General features: G+C 36.7%; 3 protein-coding genes across 5 annotated transcripts; 1 reads left to right on the top strand and 2 right to left on the bottom strand.

The window, feature by feature from the left end:
* Positions 1-337: 337 nt before the first annotated feature.
* Positions 338-11,674, top strand: LOC124404588 (small subunit processome component 20 homolog). The gene is made up of 11 exons (XM_046878854.1): positions 338-510; positions 604-884; positions 991-6,189; positions 6,271-6,526; positions 6,613-7,218; positions 7,447-8,010; positions 8,108-8,290; positions 8,482-8,821; positions 9,484-9,914; positions 10,034-10,303; positions 10,424-11,674. Exons 1-11 carry the CDS (start codon positions 466-468, stop codon positions 10,571-10,573), a joined length of 8,325 nt encoding a protein of 2,774 aa, XP_046734810.1. The 5' UTR covers positions 338-465; the 3' UTR covers positions 10,574-11,674.
* A 395-nt stretch (positions 11,675-12,069) lies between these two features.
* LOC124404590 (6-phosphofructo-2-kinase/fructose-2,6-bisphosphatase 1) lies at positions 12,070-19,537 on the bottom strand. Of its 2 annotated transcripts, none has more exons than XM_046878858.1 (6): positions 19,174-19,537; positions 15,269-15,696; positions 14,147-14,620; positions 13,370-13,604; positions 12,989-13,116; positions 12,070-12,152 (listed from the first exon to the last, which is right to left on the bottom strand). In XM_046878858.1, exons 1-6 carry the CDS (start codon positions 19,250-19,252, stop codon positions 12,096-12,098), a joined length of 1,401 nt encoding a protein of 466 aa, XP_046734814.1. In that variant the 5' UTR covers positions 19,253-19,537; the 3' UTR covers positions 12,070-12,095. The 2 variants fall into 2 exon arrangements, with proteins under 2 accessions (XP_046734814.1, XP_046734815.1); XM_046878859.1 differs by lacking the exon at positions 12,070-12,152 and adding an exon at positions 12,769-12,907.
* Positions 19,538-20,511: 974 nt separating this feature from the next.
* LOC124404591 (probable serine hydrolase) lies at positions 20,512-22,992 on the bottom strand. Of its 2 annotated transcripts, XM_046878861.1 has the most exons (3): positions 22,762-22,901; positions 22,482-22,641; positions 20,512-21,810 (listed from the first exon to the last, which is right to left on the bottom strand). In XM_046878861.1, exons 2-3 carry the CDS (start codon positions 22,522-22,524, stop codon positions 20,969-20,971), a joined length of 885 nt encoding a protein of 294 aa, XP_046734817.1. In that variant the 5' UTR covers positions 22,525-22,641; positions 22,762-22,901; the 3' UTR covers positions 20,512-20,968. The 2 variants fall into 2 exon arrangements, with proteins under 2 accessions (XP_046734817.1, XP_046734816.1); XM_046878860.1 differs by lacking the exon at positions 22,482-22,641 and having other exon boundaries at positions 22,762-22,992.
* Positions 22,993-23,079: the final 87 nt, after the last annotated feature.

Here is a 23,079-nt window from a genome sequence, read left to right as displayed (position 1 = left end):
AAGCTATACGCTTGTCTATATAAGAATTTTGTATTCGAAATTATCTTTTCATAAATCAGGTATTTCGACAAATTTTAAGGTCGTCAAATAAAATTGAAATTATTTACATGTAGAGTAACCTTATAACAATAATATAACTTGAGTCATATTAAGAGTTGCATTGACCTTTACCTTACGATAAATTAATATATGTGATAGTTTTGTAGTAATATCCCTCTCATCTCAAAATTGAACTCACGTGCAGCGCCACTGTAGCAGATTCTAACATTCTATGTATTTGTACTAATCTCGTGCCGGCGTGAACATCGTTGAACCCGTCGAATGAAGCGTCAACCACGTGGGTACAGTGTGTCTGTTGCAAGAAAGCATAAGAAAGTGAGGTGTTAATAACTGTCAAATTGATTATCAATCCACGATACTATCACATGAGTTACAAGAAAGCTGAACTGATCAAACTGACTAATAATGAAGAATAAACCGACCCGTCATAAGGAATCAAACACCTTTAAGGTCAGTCGAAGTAAACATTTAGCTCCACAGGCGAACTCACCTAACCTAATCTAACCTCAATTTATAACTTGCACGCTTCGTTCTCTTCCGTAGTTTAAGCCCTTCTCTGAGCGTATAGCTGACATCGACGTTGATGTATTTCATCGGGTATCCCATCGCAATGAAGCAGAAAGTGACGAGGTGGAAACACATTTTTACCAATGTCTCCATAAATGGAGCGTTCTTAACCTCACAGAGAATTATACAAATTTGAAAAAAGAACTTCGAGGCATTGTCACGCTGCCACAACTGTTGAACAGCAAAGAACACGTTATCGATGCTCTTTTGAGATATCTCAGATTAAAGGATACTCTTTGTCTACAGCCGATACTTGAGTGAGTATCATACATGCTTACTGCTCCGTTAAATTAGCTCCAGAAAGGAGGCTCTTCTCACTCAATCCATTTTCAATATATTGATAATCCCTTTTAATGTTTATAGATTAGTAATCGCTGCTGCACGAGATCTTCAGAAAGAATTCTATGAATACTTTCCTCAATTCTTGACAGTGATAATAGATTTGCTACATACAAACGATGCTGAGCAGCTGGAATATACTTTTACAGCATTGGCTTACCTGTTTAAATTCTTGTGGCGGTACTTGATCAAGAATGTTGATGCGGTGTTTGATTTGTTGTTACCATTACTGGCTGAGTCAAAACCAACTTACATCAATAATTTTGCTGCCGAAAGTTTTGCATTTGTAGTAAGGAAAGTCAAAGATAAGAATGCATTTTTAAAACTGTTAATCAATGCTTTAGAAAAAAGACCAGATGGAGTATCAGGGTGCGGAAAATTATTATTTCAAGTCATCCAAGGAACAACTGGCCAGTTTCATTCCTGCGCTGAACAAATGTTGACGCTTTACATTGGCAGCCTAGAAAATGAGTCAATAAATAAGCAAATTTTATACGGCATTCTTCAACAAGTTGTTCAATGCTTAGTCAACTCCATACATCCACAAAAAAGCGAAAATTTTTGGAATGTTTCTCTTCGATTGGCAGATCTGTTTTTAGAAAATTATGAAAAATTAGGTGAACATACGGATGAATTGAAAACGGAAAAAGAGAATGCACTATTCCTGCTCTATACTTTATTGCTAGAAGTAGTGAATCATAAAGATGGAAGGATGCTTGTTCATCCCAATCTATTGATAAACCAGCTGGTCAAAGCACTGGATTTCTTTGAAAATAAAGAAACAACTGTAGGTGGTGACAAAGTAATCACGAAGGCCTTGGCTAAACTTTCTGGATCAGTTCTTTTGGCTCAAAACGTAAAACTTACGCAGGAAAATTCGAATAAACTTGTACTGAAAATATTGGCCATATCAGATGCCGAGATTTTGCTTTCAGTAGTGGAGCAACTAATTTCTTATTCGTCATTTGAAACATTGGTATTACCACATTTCATGACCTACAGTTTTCAAACTGGCTTCGACAGCAATATTTTGCGACTTTTTTCTAAAATAATAGTTGTCAAATCACCTCTCTGTCTTAACGGTACCAAATTGAAAGAATGGACCAGGTACAATCTGAATATCCGTAATATTCCAGGTGAAAGTTTGAATTATATGCAAAATAAATTAGCAGGACTCAATAATAATGCACCATCAGAAGATTCACTGCGAATGTTGATAATATTACCTCACTTGAGCCCTGTGCCAAAGATATGTGAGGAAACATTGTTAGAAGCTACAAAAAATATTTATAGAAAATTGAAAACATTCGTCGATGGTAATTCAGACCTGAAACTCGACTTGTTAAGTTTCACTTTCCTCTTGGCGATTGAATCTGTTGCACACATTTTAAAGCCAAACGAATTTTACAACTATATTATCAATCATGACATAAATTTATCTGAACTGATAGATAAGTATTCGACAATGAGAAGCATACTCTGTGCTGTAGATTTGTGCTTGTCGCACATTGTCAATTCAGAAGTCGAAAATGACCTGATAAATGTAGATCTGTTCAATTCACTAAATGAAAGTTTGGCACCATTATTAGGATCTCCGTACCATAAGGACAGACTCGTGATAGCCCACATTTATTCTTTATTCAGTAATGTAAAAGATATTTTTGCAACGAATGATCAAGGTGATAAAAACTTCTTAGCACTACCATATTTAGCTGAGGCTGAGCCGTCAACAGTCCATTCCTATAGAGATAAATTGCTACCCCTGCAAGGTCTTGCGTTTGAAAGTATTCTGCTAAGTAAGTTTGATTCAAAGTATTTGAAATTTCCTATATATTGTCTGTTTGGAAATTTGTATGTAAATTTTTCATTGCTATGGGATCCAATAATGAAATTAATTGCTTCGTACGCCCACAAGCAATGCGATGCATTTTGGCCAATATTTATATCAAAATTGACAAGTGTCAAAATACCTGACGAATCGAAAACTACCAGCTTGCCTACATTTGATTGTGACATTACTTCCATGCTCTTGTTTCAAGTGTTTGGTAATGACGACAAACCTGATTACAATAACTACAGTTTACTTCTTTGGAAGTGTATGGCATTATTTCCTGACTTTTGTGAAATGAAAAACAGAGATTTAACTGGAATATTCATCGATTTCGTTGAGAGTAACTTTTTCAAATCTAACAGCGAAGATGCTAAATCTTGGAGTATTAAGAAACATGAGGGTGACAATGAATTGGCAAATCAAATTGTCCAGGAAAACGAAGACGATGATGACATAGATCATGAGAAAGCCACTAAGAATGATTTAGCAACGAATAAAATATCGTTTGACGGTAAACATAAAATCAAGCTTCTCTTGGCGCAGATGGAAATATTTTCAAAAGTAAAAAATCCAAGAACTTTGTACCGAGAAGCTGATATGTATAAAATTTATTTAGAACTACTTGCCTCCAAAAACAGTGAAGTTCAAAAATCTGCTCTCAACTGTCTGTTCACTTACAAACACAAGTACCTAGTGCCGTACAAGGAACACCTATACAATCTAATAGATGAAAAAAGTTTGAAGAATGAGTTAGCTTTGTTTAATATTGATAAAGAAAGTAACATGATACAAGACGATCACAGAGAAGGATTGCTCCCGATTCTTATGAGAATAATTTATGCTAAAATGGTGATGAGGACAGGAATGAGAACCGGGGGAAAGGCCGGTGGTCTTGTTAGAAGAACTATCGTACTACGATTCCTGGCTGGAACTCAAGAAGACGAGATGATGATATTCATCAGCATGGCCTTTAAGCTTTTTCATAAATATGTACCAATAGCTTCTGAAGAAGAATTCAATTTGAACGAAATGGTGAGAGATGTGGTTAATAATCTGGATTTATCCAACATTATTCCACCGAAACGACTACAAAGCTCCGTGAATTTATTGGCAATTGTAATCGAACAGTTTGGTGGTAAAATGTCAAGTAAATTGTTACCTCGTTTGTTGGGGATACTAATTTGTATACTAGCACAAGTAACTGGAATATCACAACGTTCGGACGATGTTCATCCCGGATACATGTCTTCAATACGAAACCTGCGTAGCAGTTGTCTGAACATACTATCTAGGTTTTTTTCTCATTATGAAAGCTACGAATGGACTGAATACGAAATAGATGCGCTGTTTGCTGTTGCTGTTTTTCCGTGGCTCGAAAAGTTACCAATTGAAGGTATCCACAGTCCAACGGCACTCTTAAAACTCTTCATAGCTTGGAGCCAGAATCCAAGGTACTACCCCTTGTTCGCAAAACATTTCGAAAATAATTTGGCACTAACACCTCTGCCATATGTTATACAATTATTGTTGGGGCCTAAAACGCACGGTTCTGTGATAAACGCGATTATGGAAATGATCGAGAAAATGCTGACGCTGCAGGATTATGGCATAATTGATAATAATGTCAATCAAATGGACGTTGACAAAAAGTTTTTCCCAATAATATTGACCAATAATATTCTGGAAATCAACCAAGGGAGCACCCGTTGTCCCACAGATAATATCAATTACGGATCAGCTCTGCTACTGCCTCACGTACCAAATATATTGGAGTATATAAAGAAGAAGTTGAACAAGAGCAACAAGGGAGTAAACAGAATCGAACTGGTCGTATTATCGCGTGTATCCGAATTCGTTGAAGACTCTGAAACATGCGATACACTGTTGACATTGCTTTTGCCAATTCTTGTTAAAAAAGCCACAACTGGTGCAAGCGAAGAGATTGTAATTCAGCTGGTTTCCACCATCTTTAATCTTATGAAAATTGTTGAACACCCAGAGAAGCACTTACGACTTATCGTTCCACTTACCGGTGCGATTACAGCTGTATCAGCTAGAAAATCCCTGATGCGATTGTACAATATTATATCGGAAGGGTCATCAGAACGACACCGTGATCTTATGATACGCAACTGCAAACTGCTTGTTGATTTGAATGCCTGGGATAGTAAATGGATCGATCAACCAGACTTTGATAAAAGGCTAGAAGCGTTCAAGGAAGTAAACACGTTACTGGAGGAAAATGCTCTCACACTTGAGTTTGGCGCAGCAATAATATACAATTGCTTTTTCTTTTTGAAAACTGAGAAAGATCTTGCGCTTAGAGATTTGTCAGGACAGTGCTTAAAAACAATTGCTCCGAAATTGGTCAGAAAGTACAAGGACAGGCACTTAGAGAAGCATTATCTGATTGATGAAACCATTTTGTCAATTGTACGAATGGGTATTCGGGATAAAAACGAAATTGTACGCAACCAGTCTATTGCTCTTCTGGGCCAATTAGCAATGGAATGTTCCGATGTTCATCCAGTGCTCCGAGATCTTCATCCACTGAGTAATAAGGCTGATCCAGAAGTGGACGTTTTTGAAAATTTGCAACACTTACAACTACACAGAAAAGCACGAGCACTGCTTAAATTTTGCTCGGTTGCAAAAACCTGGAATAGATCTCCAAATCCAAAAACATTGACGCAATTCATACTACCGCTCGCGTCTTCTTACTTGTGCTCCGAATCTTTTGTAAATAAAAATAGTATCGTTGATGCTGCGATCGAAACAGTTGGCACTGTGTGTAGACTGTTGCCCTGGCATCAGTACGAAGTTGTTCTCAAATACTATCTGGATAAATTGAGGTCTTCAGTTGAATTTCAAAAACAAACTATAAGAATTGTTGTTGCTATACTAGATGCGTTCCATTACAATCTTTCAAAGTACAAGGAGCCTGCAAGCTCTGTAATCGCTATAACGAATACAGAGGAGGTGAAACAGCCAGATCCATTACCTAGTAATGACGAGGATAGTGTGCTTGATAGTATTCCAGATATGGATGAGAAGTTGGATGAAGCATTGGCTGATGATACGATAAATCCTGATGAATTGGAGCCGAAAAGTGGCAATAGTTCACAGATAAATATACCAGCAATGCAAAGAGAGTTGATTCTTTCACAATTTGCTGCCAGAAGACTAGTATTCAGTATATCGAAAGGCTTGTTGCCTCAGTTGAACCGGTCAATCATGGCACGTACGCAACACGAGAACAGTCACAAGGTGAACAGAAGAAAGACGGGCTTCGAAAGGGAGGAAGAAGAGATTTTGCGAGTGCCAATTGCACTTGCTGTTGTTAAGCTACTTCAAAAGTTACCGGCAGGTGTACTAGAGGAAAATTTACCTGGGTAAATAATAAATAATTATCAGATTTGTTCAATTATGCTCATATTCAGACAGTTTTCTTTATATCGATTGTTTTCTTTCAGCATCCTGATGAAGTTATGCACATTTCTTAAGTCTCGTTTGGATTCTGTGAGACGCATCACACGTGAAACTATGCAAAAAATAATGATAACTTTGGGGCCTGAATATCTGTGTCATTTACTCAAAGAGATGAACAATATATTGACAAAGGGTTTTCAAGTGCACGTTCTTGTGTATACCATTCATGCTGTACTTGTTTCTTTGAAACCATACTACAAGCCTCTTCATATTAATGAGAATTTGCACAGCATTTTATCGGTAAGGAAATTATCTGAGACTTACTTGCTATTTTCGCTCTGGTACTGGGTCATTATTGAAACTTATATTCAATTGTTGCATTACAGGTATGCAAGGTTGATCTGTTCGGTCTGACTGGAGAAGAAAAAGAGATCGCTGGTATTGTAAAGAATGTTTCCGAAGCAAAATCAACTAAAAGTTTTGACATCTTTCATATATTAGCTCAATTTATAACTGAATCTTGCTTACTCGATCTGATTATGCCATTGAAGAATGCATTACTCAAAACACACTCGTATAAAATTATCCGTAAGGTAGTTGAGTGCTTGAGACAGGTAGTTTTGGGTCTGGCTGATAATACTTTCATTGAAATAAATAAAATGCTAACATTTCTCTACGGCGTTATTTCTGAAAGTATACCTGATCTCTTGCTTGCATCTAAACCTAAACAAATAACTGAAAAAGAAGCTGAAATAAAGGCACGCCAAAAGCCTGACTGCTTGATCGTCGCACCTGAACCAAAGAATAGAATGGGTGTTAAAGCCCAGGCGAAAACTTCTAGCAACACCAATGCTCACATTATGGTGGAGTTTGGCCTACGACTGTACCATATTTTGTTGAAGCGAGATCGCATATCAGCACCAGAACTCAAATCCTATTTGGACCCTGTCGTATCCATATTAAGCGATTGTTTAAAGTCTCAGCATGTCAAGGTAAATAATCAATCTTCATTTTTAAACTCTAAGAATTTCATGTTGCACCTTCCGAAGACTTGAGTAATAAGATACATTGCTCTTACGTTATGATAAAATTTGATATAAAAATTTAATAGCCTTACAACTTGGAATAGTAATGTATTTCTTCTATCAAAATTCAATCAGATAGTCCTTAGTAGAACAATATTTCACATGTTGATAAAAACAAGTCAAATTTTTTTTCAGCTGACTACGCTTGCCCTTCAATGCCTGAATTGGATCCTAAAAACAGATCTTCCATCGGTAAAGACTTATGTTACAGAAATTTGTTCATCGATGTTCAATATACTGCACAAATATGCTGCTGCTGGATTAAGCAAAGGGGACAACTTTGATCTTGTAACGGCAGCGTTTAAATGCATGTCTGTGCTTGTACGAGATGTGAAAGATTTTACAATAACTTCAGAACAGTTGAAAATACTTATTCTCTACGCTGAACAAGATTTGCACGATTACGATAAGCAAGGAACTGCGTTTACTTTACTCAGGGCCATACTAAGTCGAAAATTAATTGTCCCTGAGATGCACGATGTAATGGAGAAAGTTGCCAAGCTCAGTGTAACGTCGGAATTAGATCACGTCCGGCAACAAGCACGTTCTATATTTCATATATTCCTTATGGAATATCCACTAGGAAAGTTCCTTGAAAAGCATCTTTCCTTTTACCTAACGCAATTGAGTTACGAAGTAAAGTCGGGAAGATTAAGTGCGTTGGAAATGATACATGGCATTATCACAGGATTTCCTCTGGTAAGACTTTGCGGCCTTTTATTATTCATACTTTTACAAGATTCGGTAAAAAATCGTGATCAAAGTTATATACTAGTTTGCTTTCTCCGAATTTCAGACGGTTCTATCCCAACACTCCGGTTTGTTCTTTTTGATGGTCGGTGCAAGGCTAGTGAATGACGAAGATCCAGACTGCAGAAAACTTTGTGCCAAGTGTATCAAGGAAATGATTATTCGACTACCACATAACGATAAGAACAAATTATTTGATATCATACTCCTGTGGCTAAAAGAACTTAAGGTAATATATCAACATTTAGTTTGTTTCACAAACAAATTGAGCTTGTAAAATATGAAAATGTGGTATTCCAAATCACAATTGCTCTTTTAATACTATGAACTCAAAGCAGAATCCTCTCAAAAATGTTTAAGCAATGGATTTTACACAAATTGCAATAATTAGACATTACTGAAGTTTATCGGTTTCTATAGGTTTCCCATAGACGACTAGCAGCACAGCTTTGTGGTATTTTCATTACCGTGGAAAAAGAGGAATTTGAATCACATCTTGCCGACCTGCTTCCACTTGTGCTGAAACAGTTTAATGATACTGATTCTGATGACTCAGAACCAGGTCGATTTGTGAGGATAAAAAAACAAGACATTCCAGATTCAGGCGATTTTCAAAAGAATAAAATGAAACTCGGCAATTCAGAAAGAATGAGAGACCACCACTTGTTCCAAGTTTTACAGATGTTGTTGAAATTATCATCGAATTGTCCTAGTTTTTTGAAAGATGAAAAATATGAAGATACCGTGTGCATATTAGCTGGTGAGCTTTTGTGAGTTTGTTCTTTTTGAAAAATGAGGGTATGACTGATCATATGATTAAAGGACAACTGAATTTGCATTTTAGTGTATAGAGAAATGTTTCATATCATATTTTTCAATTATTGTTAAGAGGCTCAGTAAAAAGACACAGATTTTGATTCATAGTTTATTTTGCATAGAGTTAATACTTCTTCTAAGCCTTGGGAATATTACAAAGTACATCACAGCCTGAAGTATAAGTTCCTAAACCACGACTAAAAATTATTAACAATTGGTCCCGTTATTGTACTAATGTTCTTTTTCGTTATGAGATTATTATATCCGTTACGGACTATTTAATGGGTTCTTTGCCGCCCATAACAATCACACTTGAAGGCTGTTAACATGGTGTTGAATAATGATTGATATTTGTCAAAGGTGTTTATTTAAAAAATGGAATCGACGATAATTTGATGAATGCAATTGAATAGAAGGTCTGGAGATAAGTCTTTACAAAGAGTAGGTTTTTGAGTGAATAAAGGAATCAAAATAGGAGATAATCAGAGGAAGCTGAGAGAAGTAGGGGGTCGCACGTAGCTGAATAGAAAGATAGTGCGACAAGATGAAAAGTATGAAGTATGGAAAGCCTCAACTTTCCTTGATACTATAATGTTCAAATTACAGCACACAGCCAATCGTTACTGGCACATCCTCATCTGTGGGTTCGTTTAGCAGCAGCACAGCTCATTGGATTTATTTTGGCTGCTATCGATGTTGGAAGAGTAGCTGATGCTCTTGAAAACCCAGAGAAATACGCTGATCAGAAAGGCTACATTTATGCGGACCCAGTTGCCACGATAAAAAGCTTGGCCCTGGACTTGGCTGCACAGTTACAGCCCGAACTTGTATTTGAAGATCTAGCTGATCAGGTGGTGAAAAATCTAATATTTGTTGCTCGCGCTTTGAAATCTTTTCACGTTAAAGATGGGAAAAAACCTGTAAATCATTCCAACTCAGAAAATGATGGCGATAGAATATCACTTTTTTGGCTCGTCAAGAGAATGCGAAAAGTTGTAAATGTGGAAGTTACACAGTCACCCAAATCTACCGCCATGGTACGTAGTAAGAAATATTTGTTATTATGCACGCACATCTCTAATTGTGTGATAGTTGCTTGAAACTATCGCACAAATCAAAGGAATTATGAAATTAACGTTGAACTTCACATTTTTAGAGAACTGCAGTATTCAAATGGACCGCAGGGGTGGTAGCAACTGTACCCGTGGAAAATTTGAATCCAGTATTGTTTCATTTGATGTCACCGCTGGTTAGAGAAATGACTACAACTGAGGAAAGCAATGCTCCGTTGCGTCATTTGGCTAAAGATGTTGCAACAATGATCAAGAAAAGTTTAGGGAGTGAAGAGTATATGAAACTATTGAGCAAGGTTCAACAAAAATTGGACACCAAAAGAGCTGAGAAGAAGAAATCGCGCACACAAGAAGTAATGCATGCGTGTTTTTATTCTATTTCCCTTCTGTCTCCTATTGTCTTCTGATATTTCCGTCCTTGGTCTTGTGATACAAGTTCACACTAATACTGTACTTTACATTTTCCATTTCAGTTTATTACGGACCCGGAATTAGCTGCGAAGCGAAAAATTGCAAGACAGCAAAAGAAAAAGGAGGCAAAAAAACGGAAAATGGAAACTATGAAAGGTCGGAAGTCGTTTAGTAAAAAACCACGAAGAGAAGTCAATCTTGATGCTTCGTAGTGTATTAATCCGTGATCTTGTAAATAAGTAAATTATCCATTTTTTTTTTTTTTCTTTTGTAAAGAAAATATGTACATAATACACATGAGTGCATTGCATTTTAGTAAAACTTGCGCGTCTGATGCTCAAAATTGGTGTAAATCGAGACATTGACTGATATCTAAAAATGAAAATTACCAACTTTCAGAAATTGTAACCTTTTTCTATATCCAACTAGTAAGTGTATTATAATAGGAAACTCGCATATTATTATCCAACAAATCACGTTCAGGCATTTATGCTAATTTTCTGATTTGTTTATCTTTCGTCGCAGGTCAGTCCCATATTCCCAAAAGTTTTACGTGACAAAATACTACAGATGAGATAAGGAACTAAGCCAGAGAATTGTCGTATTCATAATTCATTAGCTGATTTTATTTCTTCATTCTGTTATTCTCTTGGCGTTAGTCAGCAAATCTCTGATGTACGATTGTTAAAATCGCTTAGGAAGATAATCAGAATTTGGAAATAGAAATCTGACAACAACCTCATTTTGATAAGCGTACATTTGCTGTTCAGTTTTCATTCTTTATATTATTAAATTTTTCATATCCACTTTTCACTAAATGGGTACTTCATATGTGATGTATAAAACCTTCACAGAAATCTGACTGAAACTTCCGTAACAACGAGGCAGTTAATCGTTATCATTCGTGAATTAAAGTATACGCAAAAAAGAACTACATAATTTATTTAATAAAAAATATATTTGGAAGATTCTGATAGCTTATAAGTGGTAAATATTATCCTTGGCTACTGAAAGAAAATATATGATAGAATACGAGCCGAAAGAGATTAAATACTCATTATGCCTATGTTTTTATGTATCATTTGTATGGCTCGTATTCCATTATATTCAAGAGACAATAAGTATAATATCTTATTCTCCTTTCTAATCAGGCTATACGTTGAGTATAACTTATATATATGTAAGTGGTCAACATGAAGCAATTTTATTACCGTTTGTAAATAATGTTGATTTAAAGATGTCGGAAAGAAAATTGATTTATTTCCTACATTTTTATTTAAATACGTCATATAGGTATATCTGTGAAGTTACGTTCATTCGAAATATCATACGTTGTTCTCATTAAAGTTGAAATGATCTACAAACGGTATATACAGAAGACATCATACATAAATACAATAATTTAATATTCTTAGAATAAATTTCTTTTTTATCGGCATTCATATCACATAAAAATTTTTGATGAAAAGAAGTCACAATATATTTGTAACCATTGCATAAAAATTTTTGTCCAATTTACATACGTGCCTTTGCTCGACAGGTAGTTTAGTAATATAGGAAGTTAGAGATAACAATGAAATTTAACTATTTCTTTTTTTACCCCATAATAACGAATTTAATTATTCCAGCATCACAGCGTATTCAATTTGACAGCCAGCTGCCAGTAATGCTTTGTTCTCGTCACGAATTAGCGTGGAAGGATTTTTTCATTCTCCTCAAAACAGCGTCATTACATCACGTCAACAGTTTTTGTGCACTGCTTCTAAAGCGTTCCTCCAAATATCCAGGTACCTGAAATTGAAATAGAAAAATGTGTATTATTCAACTTGTAGACGCACATACAATTTAGTGAGTATTAAAAGTTATTCAAAGTGATACATTTAAAATTAAATCAAGAAAGATTTTATTGCGTCTATATTTACTAGCAATGTTGTCTTTTATCTTGTCTCAATCAAAATATACAATTTACGTATTGATTGTAGTACACAGTAACTAACGCTAGTTGCGCAATGGTTGTAAACCATCCATTACGTAACTCCAGACTACGATAAATTACCAACTGCATAAAAAGCATGGCAGATAATTTGAATGAAAATATAAATGAGATTCGGAAATTCATCATCTATTCGTTGTATCCGTACTACGTGAAAAAAATATGGTAATTCCTATTACTAGCACCAACAGTTCCAAGTGTTGAGTTGTGTAAGCTACTAGTTTTATTTGATACAACCTAATGGAAAAAAATGTGTCAAACTTACACACACTTGTAGTACATAAAAACAAGTGATAAGTATGTAACTTCAAGTGAGTCCGAAAGTGTCTTAGTGATAGATAAAACCTTCTCACTCTACTTAAATGCAATAAATGAGCAAACATTCTGGCGGGTCATTAAAACACGAGAAGCAGGTAAGTAAAAGTTATTTTATTAGCACATGGCTCAAGCACCGGGACAAGATAGTAGCAGTAGTAGTGTAAGTAATAATAATATTATCAATTTCTTTTTTCCTATCAATTCTTAAGGAATTAAAATATTCACCTCATCAATTCTGTAAAACGCTCATATCCAAAATTAAGAAAAATCAATTAAGTAGAAATTATTGTACATCTTTTTTTATTTGCCTTTGTACCTTTGGTTTTGGCCGATGAGTATCCACTGCATCTATTGGCAACCTGATGTGCTCAACTTTGCATCCATAAGCCACAGGTGTTAGCTTCATAATAGTGTGTAGTGGAACACTCAAGTATGGTAACTCGTCTGAAAAATTATAAAAAATAGTTTTATATAGACTTTATCATGGTTAATCAGATCTTTTTCCTCTCCTTCTTCTTCTTCTTATAATATGGAAATTATCACTGAAGAATTACTGCGTGTATTTAATTCACCATAAATATATCTGTTACAGCTTTGGAATTAAAACCAAATACTGAAATATCGTGTTGAAATATGTATTCAGAGATACACTTTGCCATTATAAAGAAAAGTATGTAGTTCAGTGTGACAAGCTTACCTGCACTTTTATCCAGGAAATAGGCAAGCAAACATCGTAGAACAGCCTGATGACTCACAACAAGAACATTACCCTGACGTTCCAATTCCATAATGACTGGCTCTAGTCGAGCAACTAAATCCTCGTAACTTTCACCTCTTGGGTACCTATACGAAAATTTATTTTGGTCCCTTGCCGCAAAATCAGTTGGATATTTCTCAGCTATTTCTTCATAGGTCATTTCCTCACAAATTCCCTGGAATATCATTTATATTTATTCCAATGTAAATTGAATTGCGATGTATGTATACGTTCATGATTTTATTATTTTTAACTCATCGTCGTGTGTAGTATAACATACTTTATCCTATTCTTTCTTCTTTCAGCTGTTCAAAACTTGGTAGAATGTTTAGAAACATTAATTTTTACATTGATGCAGAATTTTCAAAGCCGATAAAAAAATACTGAGTGAAAACAATAAGTCGATGTAAGGAACCCGAGGATCTCTTTATCAGAGTTTAAGTTCTGAACGATCCAGTTTTGACTGAGACTAGAGAGATCGCTTTGATTGATGATGATTTGCAATAAGTGAGTAAAAGGTAGAAGAAATTTTTTCGTAAAATTTTCATGTATCAAAATTTGATGTATGTAAGTACTTGACGTGAAATCATTGATGTTAAAATTCGATGGCACTTTTATGGGGAAAGGCAGTCGAAATATCTTGACATAATATTTGCACGGACCCTTTTTTTTCTACGTTCTGAATTCGTGGAACCTCATGGCTAAAAAATATCTCACCGCATCAATTTCATTCAAAGCCTTCCACCGTTCTTGTGGAGCTTGAACTCCAGTCGCGGTTTGTATAGTCCTCTTGAGCCAGCTAGTCCAAACCCTCAAACCCTGTATATCCTGCTCCGCGATGAATTGAGCTAGCGCGTTGCTGTACTCGTGTCCTCTAGAGCTGAGATCAGAATTACCACCTATTCTCCCATCAAGATTCATAATACTTTCCCCGTGTCTGGTCAAGTATATAGTTCGAGGCACAATATGTATATTCATTAAGTAGTAAACTATTCTGCTCTGAATGTGTCCCTCGTGTTTGTGGACCAGAACCTTTTCTCCTGTGTTGTAAATTTTCATAAAGGACAAGTCAACCTCGCAACTCTCATCCAACGGGTTGTACTTCTCTTGGTAATGTTCTATCCGCATCATAAAGTCGGCCAACACCGCTTCCTTGTTCATATTGGTGTAATCAGGACTGCTTACTTTTACCTGTAATCATAAGATAAAAAAAAACACCAGACTAATTAATGTCAAAGATCATACTATCATACTCTATATATATGAGAATAACCATTCTTAATATTATAATTTTTCTCTTTCAAATTATCACCTCTTAGGTCTGCTGATTCTACATTATTAAGATTGAACCTTTCGAAGCTGAATTCCAGGAAAAATGTTTAAAATATCAATTTCTCGCTTTTCCATTTGATCAGGATGCAAAGTAACGCGTGTTTCTTTTCCCTCTGATTAACTTTCGAAGGATTCTTTGAAATGCGTTTTTCATCAAGGTTTCTGAGAAATTTATCCAAGCGTTGTTATCTCATCAATGAATAAGCGATAAAACTTAACAGATAGCGCTACTCGAGTGATCTTCTAAGCTTTCTTTTAATTATTTTCGATTTCAAGAACTTTGATGCGGAATGGGAAAGAAGGTATAATTCAATTTTCTTTTACTGCTAGATAATGATAAGAAAGCGCATAAGTATATCAATTATTGACGAAGGCGATGAATGAATCGCTCAATCGTAATGAGAATCAATGCGTTCGCGATTTTTCGATAATGAGATATTGATTATAATCCTCTTCAAAGAATTGCGTTAGATACTATGTGCTGAAAATCACATGCATATTAAATACCTCCATAATATTTTGTTCAACGATTTCGGGATCGTTGCAAACAGATTCGACGAAAAACAATTTGAAACCCATTTTCCTAACGACAATGTCGTGTATCATCCTTCTCCTGTCGATGGTCGAATTCGTCGCGTCGAAAACTGCAACTTCGCCGTCGCCGTTTTCCAACCATTGACAAACGTCGTTCAGCGCGTCAATGGCACATTGCGTTCTTATCGCCATCGCCTTGATATTGTCAGGTCTGAAAAACTCGTGACATTGATATGCCGTTGTCGCATGCCTCCGGTATTCCCCCAAATTAAATACTTTCGTATTTATACCAATCCAATTCAAGTATCGACACAGCTTTTTCGATATATACGTTTTTCCTCGTGCGGGCAGCCCAACCATGGCTATTACGTGTGGTTTGTTCACGTAATTTGCACGTTCCCCTGTAAAATAACACACATATAAAAATTTATAAGTATAATAAACATCACAAAGTAGGCACAACGTTAGGAAATTTGCCGCAGTAATCGGACCACGGATTTATCGTTAATTTTTGTTCATCGATCAATTAAATCTATGTGTTGATTAGCTTTCAAATTAAGCTGTGCACTGATTGATGGAGTCTCTTAAGAAAAGAACCAAAATCGTTATACCCGCATCTTGACACGGAAACAAAACTTGGTATGCGTCTGAGTATAAAATTATGCAATATCTTATCAGCTTATGAGGATGAACTTATTAACGTTATATATACTGTAACGATGCGTATATGTTTTAAAAAAATCTTTCCGAAATTTAGGAAACCGTTATAAACAACATATATACTGGTTCTGAAAAACCAACTCCCGAAAATTCATCCTAAAATTGCCCAATATTGATTTTCTTCTCCTGATGTATCATTACATCAACGTTATACTAACTTCAGTTAAATTCGCAACGTTGTTGCAACGATGCATTCTCAAGGTAAATTGTTATTCTGCAACTTTAAAATTGTCCGAGATTCAGTAAATCGTAATATAATCCTCATATTTAGGAAACTCGAGTCCTTTCTCACTATACAAGGTTTATCCAGACGTATTTTGAAAAAATCGTTACTTCCAACCTTTAGAGGAATATCTGAAAGTTAAAGTAAGCCATCACAAATAAAACGAATTTATTTTGAAAAGCGGACGACTCGTAAAAGTCATTCTAAAATTGCACAATAATGATTTTTCCCTGATGTTTCGTTACGTCAACGTTACTAACTTCAGCCTCATATTATTCTAAAGTTATATACAAATTAATGATCTTCCTCAGTCTTATGTTGGATTTAATTTATCAAGTTCGTTTTGTCATTCAATATTACCGATCAAATTCTGCCCAGCATGCTTTGATTTTTTTCCCCAACAAAATGCCAAGGCATTCTGCAGCGATAAAACTGGGAATATGTACAATACAATCAGAATTTGATAGCAAGGTTCAAGTTGCGAATGACGTTACACCCGCGTTGCTCGTTTTCCGCTTTACTATCATAACAGCACAGAAATTGCAATTGATAGTGACTGTTGTATGTATACCGTCATACGACACTTTGACAAACATATCAATATAATACCGTTATTAAACCTTTAAAGGCGGAACGAAGGAAAATCTGAGCCATTTTCTACAAGTATAACAGCTAAAAGTAAACATATTATTCCATATACCGGCGAGCTGATTGAACGACTTAAATGGCATCAGTAATCAAAATTCTATCAACTATGAAAAAGCTCAACGCCACCTGTGCATTCGATAGAAACGTGATCTTCACATGATCGGCCAATGCCGCAGCCTTCGCACGAATCAACGGAACAATCGATCTAAGTTATGCAAGATTTTACAGAAGAATTTTTCTTTCCCATTCGAACAACAAGAAATATTAGTACTTTTATTGTGTATGAGAACCTAGTTCGAATCAAGTTAGCCGATCGAGTAAAACTATAATCTTTGTTCTTATGCAACCTGTACAGCGTGGAAATTTTACATTATACACACGCAGACCCGTGTGACTATAAATATAAATAAAGCTAAAATAAATACTATGCTTCGTGACGTTTTTTCGAATACAATTAGCTTGCAGCTAATCTTTTCAACCGACAAACATACATGGGCTGGGTATGTATAGACACAAGCGATAGTTATTTGTCTACATATAAACGTATATACATGCGTGTAATTTGTTTGCCATTGCTGAAGACTGACGTAACTTTCGATACATTTCTTCCGAGGTATTGAATAATAATTAACAATACAAGAAAGACTATTTGTTTACGTTTTTAGTCTTATAATTTTTTAAATACTTTAACGAGACAACGATTCTTGGCTATTTAACGTTGCGCGATGTGAGATTTGGTTCGCTGCCATAAACCGCTTACGAAGTCAGCTCAACTAACACATCGAGGATCGAATTGTGAATTCTTTTTTAAACATACCGCAGAGGTATAATTATATGTACCGCAGCCATGCTCTGACCTCGAGGCCTGCAGTTAAATTAGGATCAAATTTGTATAGAAAATTAAAAATCAATTACTGGTTGAAAAGTCAAACGACGATAATTATACGTCGCGTAGACGAGATCTTTTCTCATATTTCGCGTCTGCGTTGCCAAACTATTATTCAGTTTCTGACAAATTGCATCTGTAATCGTTTTGTCCTCGTATCACGTACAGCAATTTCTTCCATAAACCGCGTAACATTTGTTAGGTACACATATTTTGGTGATTCCCTAACGAGTGAATTAATAGCCGATGTTTACAGCGCGAATCGCCATTGTTATTTAAATAGTCTGGCTACAACCTTACGTTCCTCCGAGGAAATAAAAGACGACGTGAAAAACTATGCAAAATCAGCCTGATAATACCAACAGTCGTCTTACGTATGCTAAATCGCCAAGTGCGATATCCAACAATAATTGACAATGAGGCTCTGCCTACAAAGAGAATTGGCCACAAGCCGAGTTTGTCTGGTTTGCTCTGGAAATAATTCAGCGCCTCGAATCAATCTCTAAGGACGGAATTATTCCAATTGTTGGGGATTCGAAGGCGTTGAAAAATTTTCCGCTCATATGCCCGCGACTTGAGTTCTCCACTTTCACGCGTATACATATAATACGAAGACACATCGTTTCATCGCTGCAGAACATTAGCCGTTGTACGCTGACGCTGACGGTCGCTAGCTATCTCGCCTTATCGATTACCTACTATACAAAGTCTTTCGCCAGTTATGTTTCACTGTGCACATACAGCGAGCCAAACGCCAATTAAATCTATTTTCGGCGAAAGCAATTGACACATTCAACGCGAAGATCTGACCCGTGTATTTACGTAGTATTTTAAACGAAAAATAATAAAACTGTGCAACTTATTTCCGTGCGGTATTACAGCTTGTAACTTTTGCAGATAATTTACAGATTTGTGGAAGGTCAACGCGCCTCGTGAGGAGGAGGAGGATGCGTCTGATAACGGTTTATAGATGAAATTGTGAAATTTTTTTATTTTTCATTTTTGCAATCATGTTCTACGACCTGATCTGGCGAATATAATGAATAAAACGACCAAGTGCAGAGGAAGAACTATAAATTGTAGTCGTTCGAAGCGCATTGGATGAATCAGAATGAATTTAAGCGGTTATGTTTTATAGTTTCGGGAAATATCGCTGCCTGTAGCCGAAGTGTACAGCTTAGAACGATTTGTGAAACGAATGAGCTATAATAGTACGGCATGCATGGCTCGGCTGACGGTCTATGTGTATATTAAGTTTGCATACTTCGGTAAGATAGAGAGTGTGTCGTACGTGTAATGTATCCATGCGTATATCATAACTGTACACGCATGTGTCGGCTGATAGAAATATATTTCCGTGATGTATAAATTAAGAATAGTTGACATGCAATCCTTGATTACCTCTGATAGGAAAGGGCTTTGTCTGAATAGTGTCCGAAGTCGGCGGTGTGTAATGCATCTCAATTTCGGGCTTGGACATTTTTTCGATCTTTCCTTTTCCCTCTCTTTGTTATTTTAGTTTCAATAAAACTTGAAATAAGATTCGACCCCAAGAACGAATCGTGCTCTCGTATCACCGTCTAGTAGAATTCACTTCTTTATCAAAATCTATGTGTATGTATATATTTAGTATATTATAATTACGTCCTCTAGGTAACTCGAGTTTCTTTATCTCTTCCTTTTATCAGCCGTAAACTAATATTCTTCTCGTTTGTACGACCTTTTCTCCGTCATTGATTTCCGCATGACGATTCGTAGAACAGAAAAATAGCTAGCGAGAACTAGTCTCTCGAGGGACACTCTTCGATACGAACTTGTGTGTACCAGCCACAGAATATAGTTGATCGAATAATTTTACAAGCGCATAATTTATCAAGATATATTGTATAAAGTTTCTTATTTTTATTTTTATTTCTTCTCCTCTCTAATTCTTTTATTCACGAGTCTGCGCCGTCTTCAACGAGACAAACGTCGTTATACAGCAGGTAGGTACGTAGGTAGATCTTATACGTGTGATAATCAGGCAGCCGACAGAGCCTTGCTTTACTCGACGCACGACGCGGACACGGAGAAAATGAAAACGAACCAGCGAGCGTCAGGCTCGTACTAAACTCCACGAATCAACGTAGATACGTACGGAGTCTAAAGTTTAGTCGTGGCCATGCGCGTGTGTCTGGCGAAAGCCTTGAGACTTTTAATGGTGAATCGAGGGGGGCGCCGGGCTGCGACGGCCACAGCCACAGCCACAGCCGCAATCGCAATCGCAATACGCAGGCAAGCTAAAGCCTCGTGGCCGCTACGCGGGGAAAAGGGTGGACTTGTGGAGGCCTCCCGAGGATTTCCGACCACTCCGAGAAGCCCTGCGACGATCACGCGACCGTAACTTACGTCACTCTCTTATCCCACCGCGACGACGAGATTCTGACGTTTCGAGGAGTGACGGCGATACAGTAAACTCGCTCCTCTCGAGTCTCGAGGACGGGGAGGCTGTTGCCAAGAGAAGACACCCGCGATCGATGATAAAACCGATTTACCATAAGTATGCCGGTTTGTGATCTTTGGACGTCGTCTCCACGCTGACTCGGTCTTCTTGCACTCTTTCAGAATTGCATTGTTCTTTTTCTTTTACTTCTACGTCGTTCGACTGTAACGATTGTTGGATTAGATCAAAATGCAATTCGTGCGTACGCAGTTATATAATCACACGAATAATCGAGACACGCATGATATACGTATAATTGGGAAATAATTTAATTTACTATAATACATATGGATTTTGGGTAATTTACAGAGTACGGTGTATCGTTCTATATATTATGTACACATTGTGTTATAACGACAAACTATGAGGCGATGTTACACATCCCTTCTTGACCGCCTGCCATTACATGCATTTGAATATCGAATTATTTTTAAACGAAAACGTGAAATCGTATTCCCTAATCTTACTCAGAATTCTTTGTTATAAAGGAAATAGCGGGTCATTGGAATACTTACTTCATCCATTGACAATTCTAAATTTCTCAACAAGCATCACATTTCTTCAAGTGTGTACCGCATCCAATGTAGTATTAATGGAAGTACATTTATGCTAGTTAATTACCCAAATGAAAGTAGAATAGATTTATCTAGATTTTCACAATGAAAATAATTTACATCTATAGTCTGTATATACATTAGGACATTCTGACAAACCCTATTTATTGTGCTTTTCTAAAAATGGATTGAGTATTTCGGTCACTCTTTCAGGATGTGTTAAATGTAAATGGTGTTTACCAGGCACTACGGTATAGGCAAAGTCTGAACTATTTATACTCATTTTCTCAACAGTTTCGAGAACCAGGTTCTTATCCTGATAAAAAGGTGAATCCGAAGCTTTAATCAGCCTGTATGGACAAGTGATTTGTTCGGCTAGCTTTAAGATGTGGTCATGGGTGTAGCCTGAGTCAAAAGAAGTATATGTGATCAGCCTTGGATCTTTACTGAATATAAATTCGCCCTTTCCAACTTCTTTAACTCCTCGTTTCATGAGCAGCCTGCAAGCAGCCTCGTCCAAAGAATATTGTGTTCCCTTTATCCATTTGTGCATAATTTCTTCATCACCGTAAGTGGGTGGATCCGTTGTCCTAGCCTCTATTCTAAGGATATTTTCTGCATGCTCGGCGATTATTTTGGAATATTTATTGACATCTATAGAGGGTGGCTTCACGAGGTCGATACCGATGCCAAAGTCCATTTCTTGAGGGAAATACGATGCGTATAAAAACACGACCATGCTGCCCATCGAATGACCCATGAATTTCACTTTCCTCCAATCGTAATATTTGACTATCCTTTTAACTAGTAGGACAGTGTTCATCAATGAATATGGTATTCCAGCTGGTAACCAGGATGAATATCCATGGCCGGGCATATCCATTGCAAGTACAGAAGTTCCCTTGGGTAGGAACGGGATCAACGTATCGAACGTTGCTGCATTATCCTGCCATCCGTGAAACGCCAAAATTGGCTGCCGGTCTTTTGGCCCCCACCATTTACCTGCAGAACCATTTAAGATTTCTTTCAATCAAGTATACAAGTGAAGATAAACCACCGTTATCAGCAGTTCGTCTCTGACTCATACAACATTTGCAATCTATTCCGATATTACACAAGTTTGAAACAAAATTTAATGTTCAACGTCTGGCATACCCATACAATTATTGTAATTCTTAATTGCACGTTTGGTTTTTTTTTTTTGGAATCTATCATCGATGATTACGATAGTTCAAAGAAAAAAGAAATAAAGGAATATTCTAATATTTTTAATGAGATCCTGCTTTTGAATTTGGATGAAAAATGTATTCATTTATGAACGAGAATGCAAATGGGCTAAGAAAGCAAATAATTTTACACACAGGGCCGTCGGAAGCACCAGGATAGTACGCAATTGAATGAACCATAACAGTCCTGTGTCAATCTCGATACTTCAGTACACAGAAGCACAGTGTATATTTGTGCTGATATGAAAGTTCGTAAAGTGAATGTGATTGCAGATCACAAGCAAAAAAAGGTATTTTGTTCAAATAATGCTGACTAGGATCATTTGTAATTGTAAACAACTGACAAACGTTGCTCCGACGAGCCTGCTCAAATCACACTTTTGGACTGCCACGACCCTGTATGAGTGTCAAGACGTTGTTTCTAGTTATGCAGACTTGACTACTCACAGTCCAAATAAATGATGTATCTATCCAAATTTTTAAGCTCCATCCATTCGGTCACGGTCAAGTGTCATTATTTGTACAGACGACAGTTACGATACGAATGCGTTTTCTTGAACATAACCATGATGAAATGGGTTTTTGAGGTTAGATCAGTGAACATCAACTGAAATGCGGATAATAGAGACGGACATTGACCATATTCGAATTAATGTTGTCGCAAGATAGATGATTGTAACGGTAGAAATGAAAGTTGATTTTATTTTTTTTAAACTGATCCTCTCACCAGCTATCTTGCCCCACGGTACGGGGATTTCAACTTCCGTTGCATCTTGATTTGAATCGTATGAGTTCCTGTAAAAGTTTCTTGCACCGGCTGCCACGTGTTGGATAATTTTCCTCGAATAAATTTGCGACAGCATTGCGTCTTTGTTTTGATAATCACAGTTACGATTCTATTGTACTACCAAATGTCTATCGAGCCCAATTGCCACGTGCTCCACTCGTCGAGGTTTAATACTAAAACTGGCGCGAATGTGAAGTGATGTGAAGGGTCAGTAAAAGGATGGCGGGGGGGGGCTCCCTCCCGCCCCAAATCGTTGTA

Source organism: Diprion similis, chromosome 3 (genome assembly GCF_021155765.1).
Source record: "Diprion similis isolate iyDipSimi1 chromosome 3, iyDipSimi1.1, whole genome shotgun sequence".
Classification (NCBI taxonomy): domain Eukaryota; kingdom Metazoa; phylum Arthropoda; class Insecta; order Hymenoptera; family Diprionidae; genus Diprion; species Diprion similis.
The sequence above is the reverse complement of the archived record's forward strand: the minus strand, read 5'-3'. Positions and strand labels throughout refer to the sequence as shown.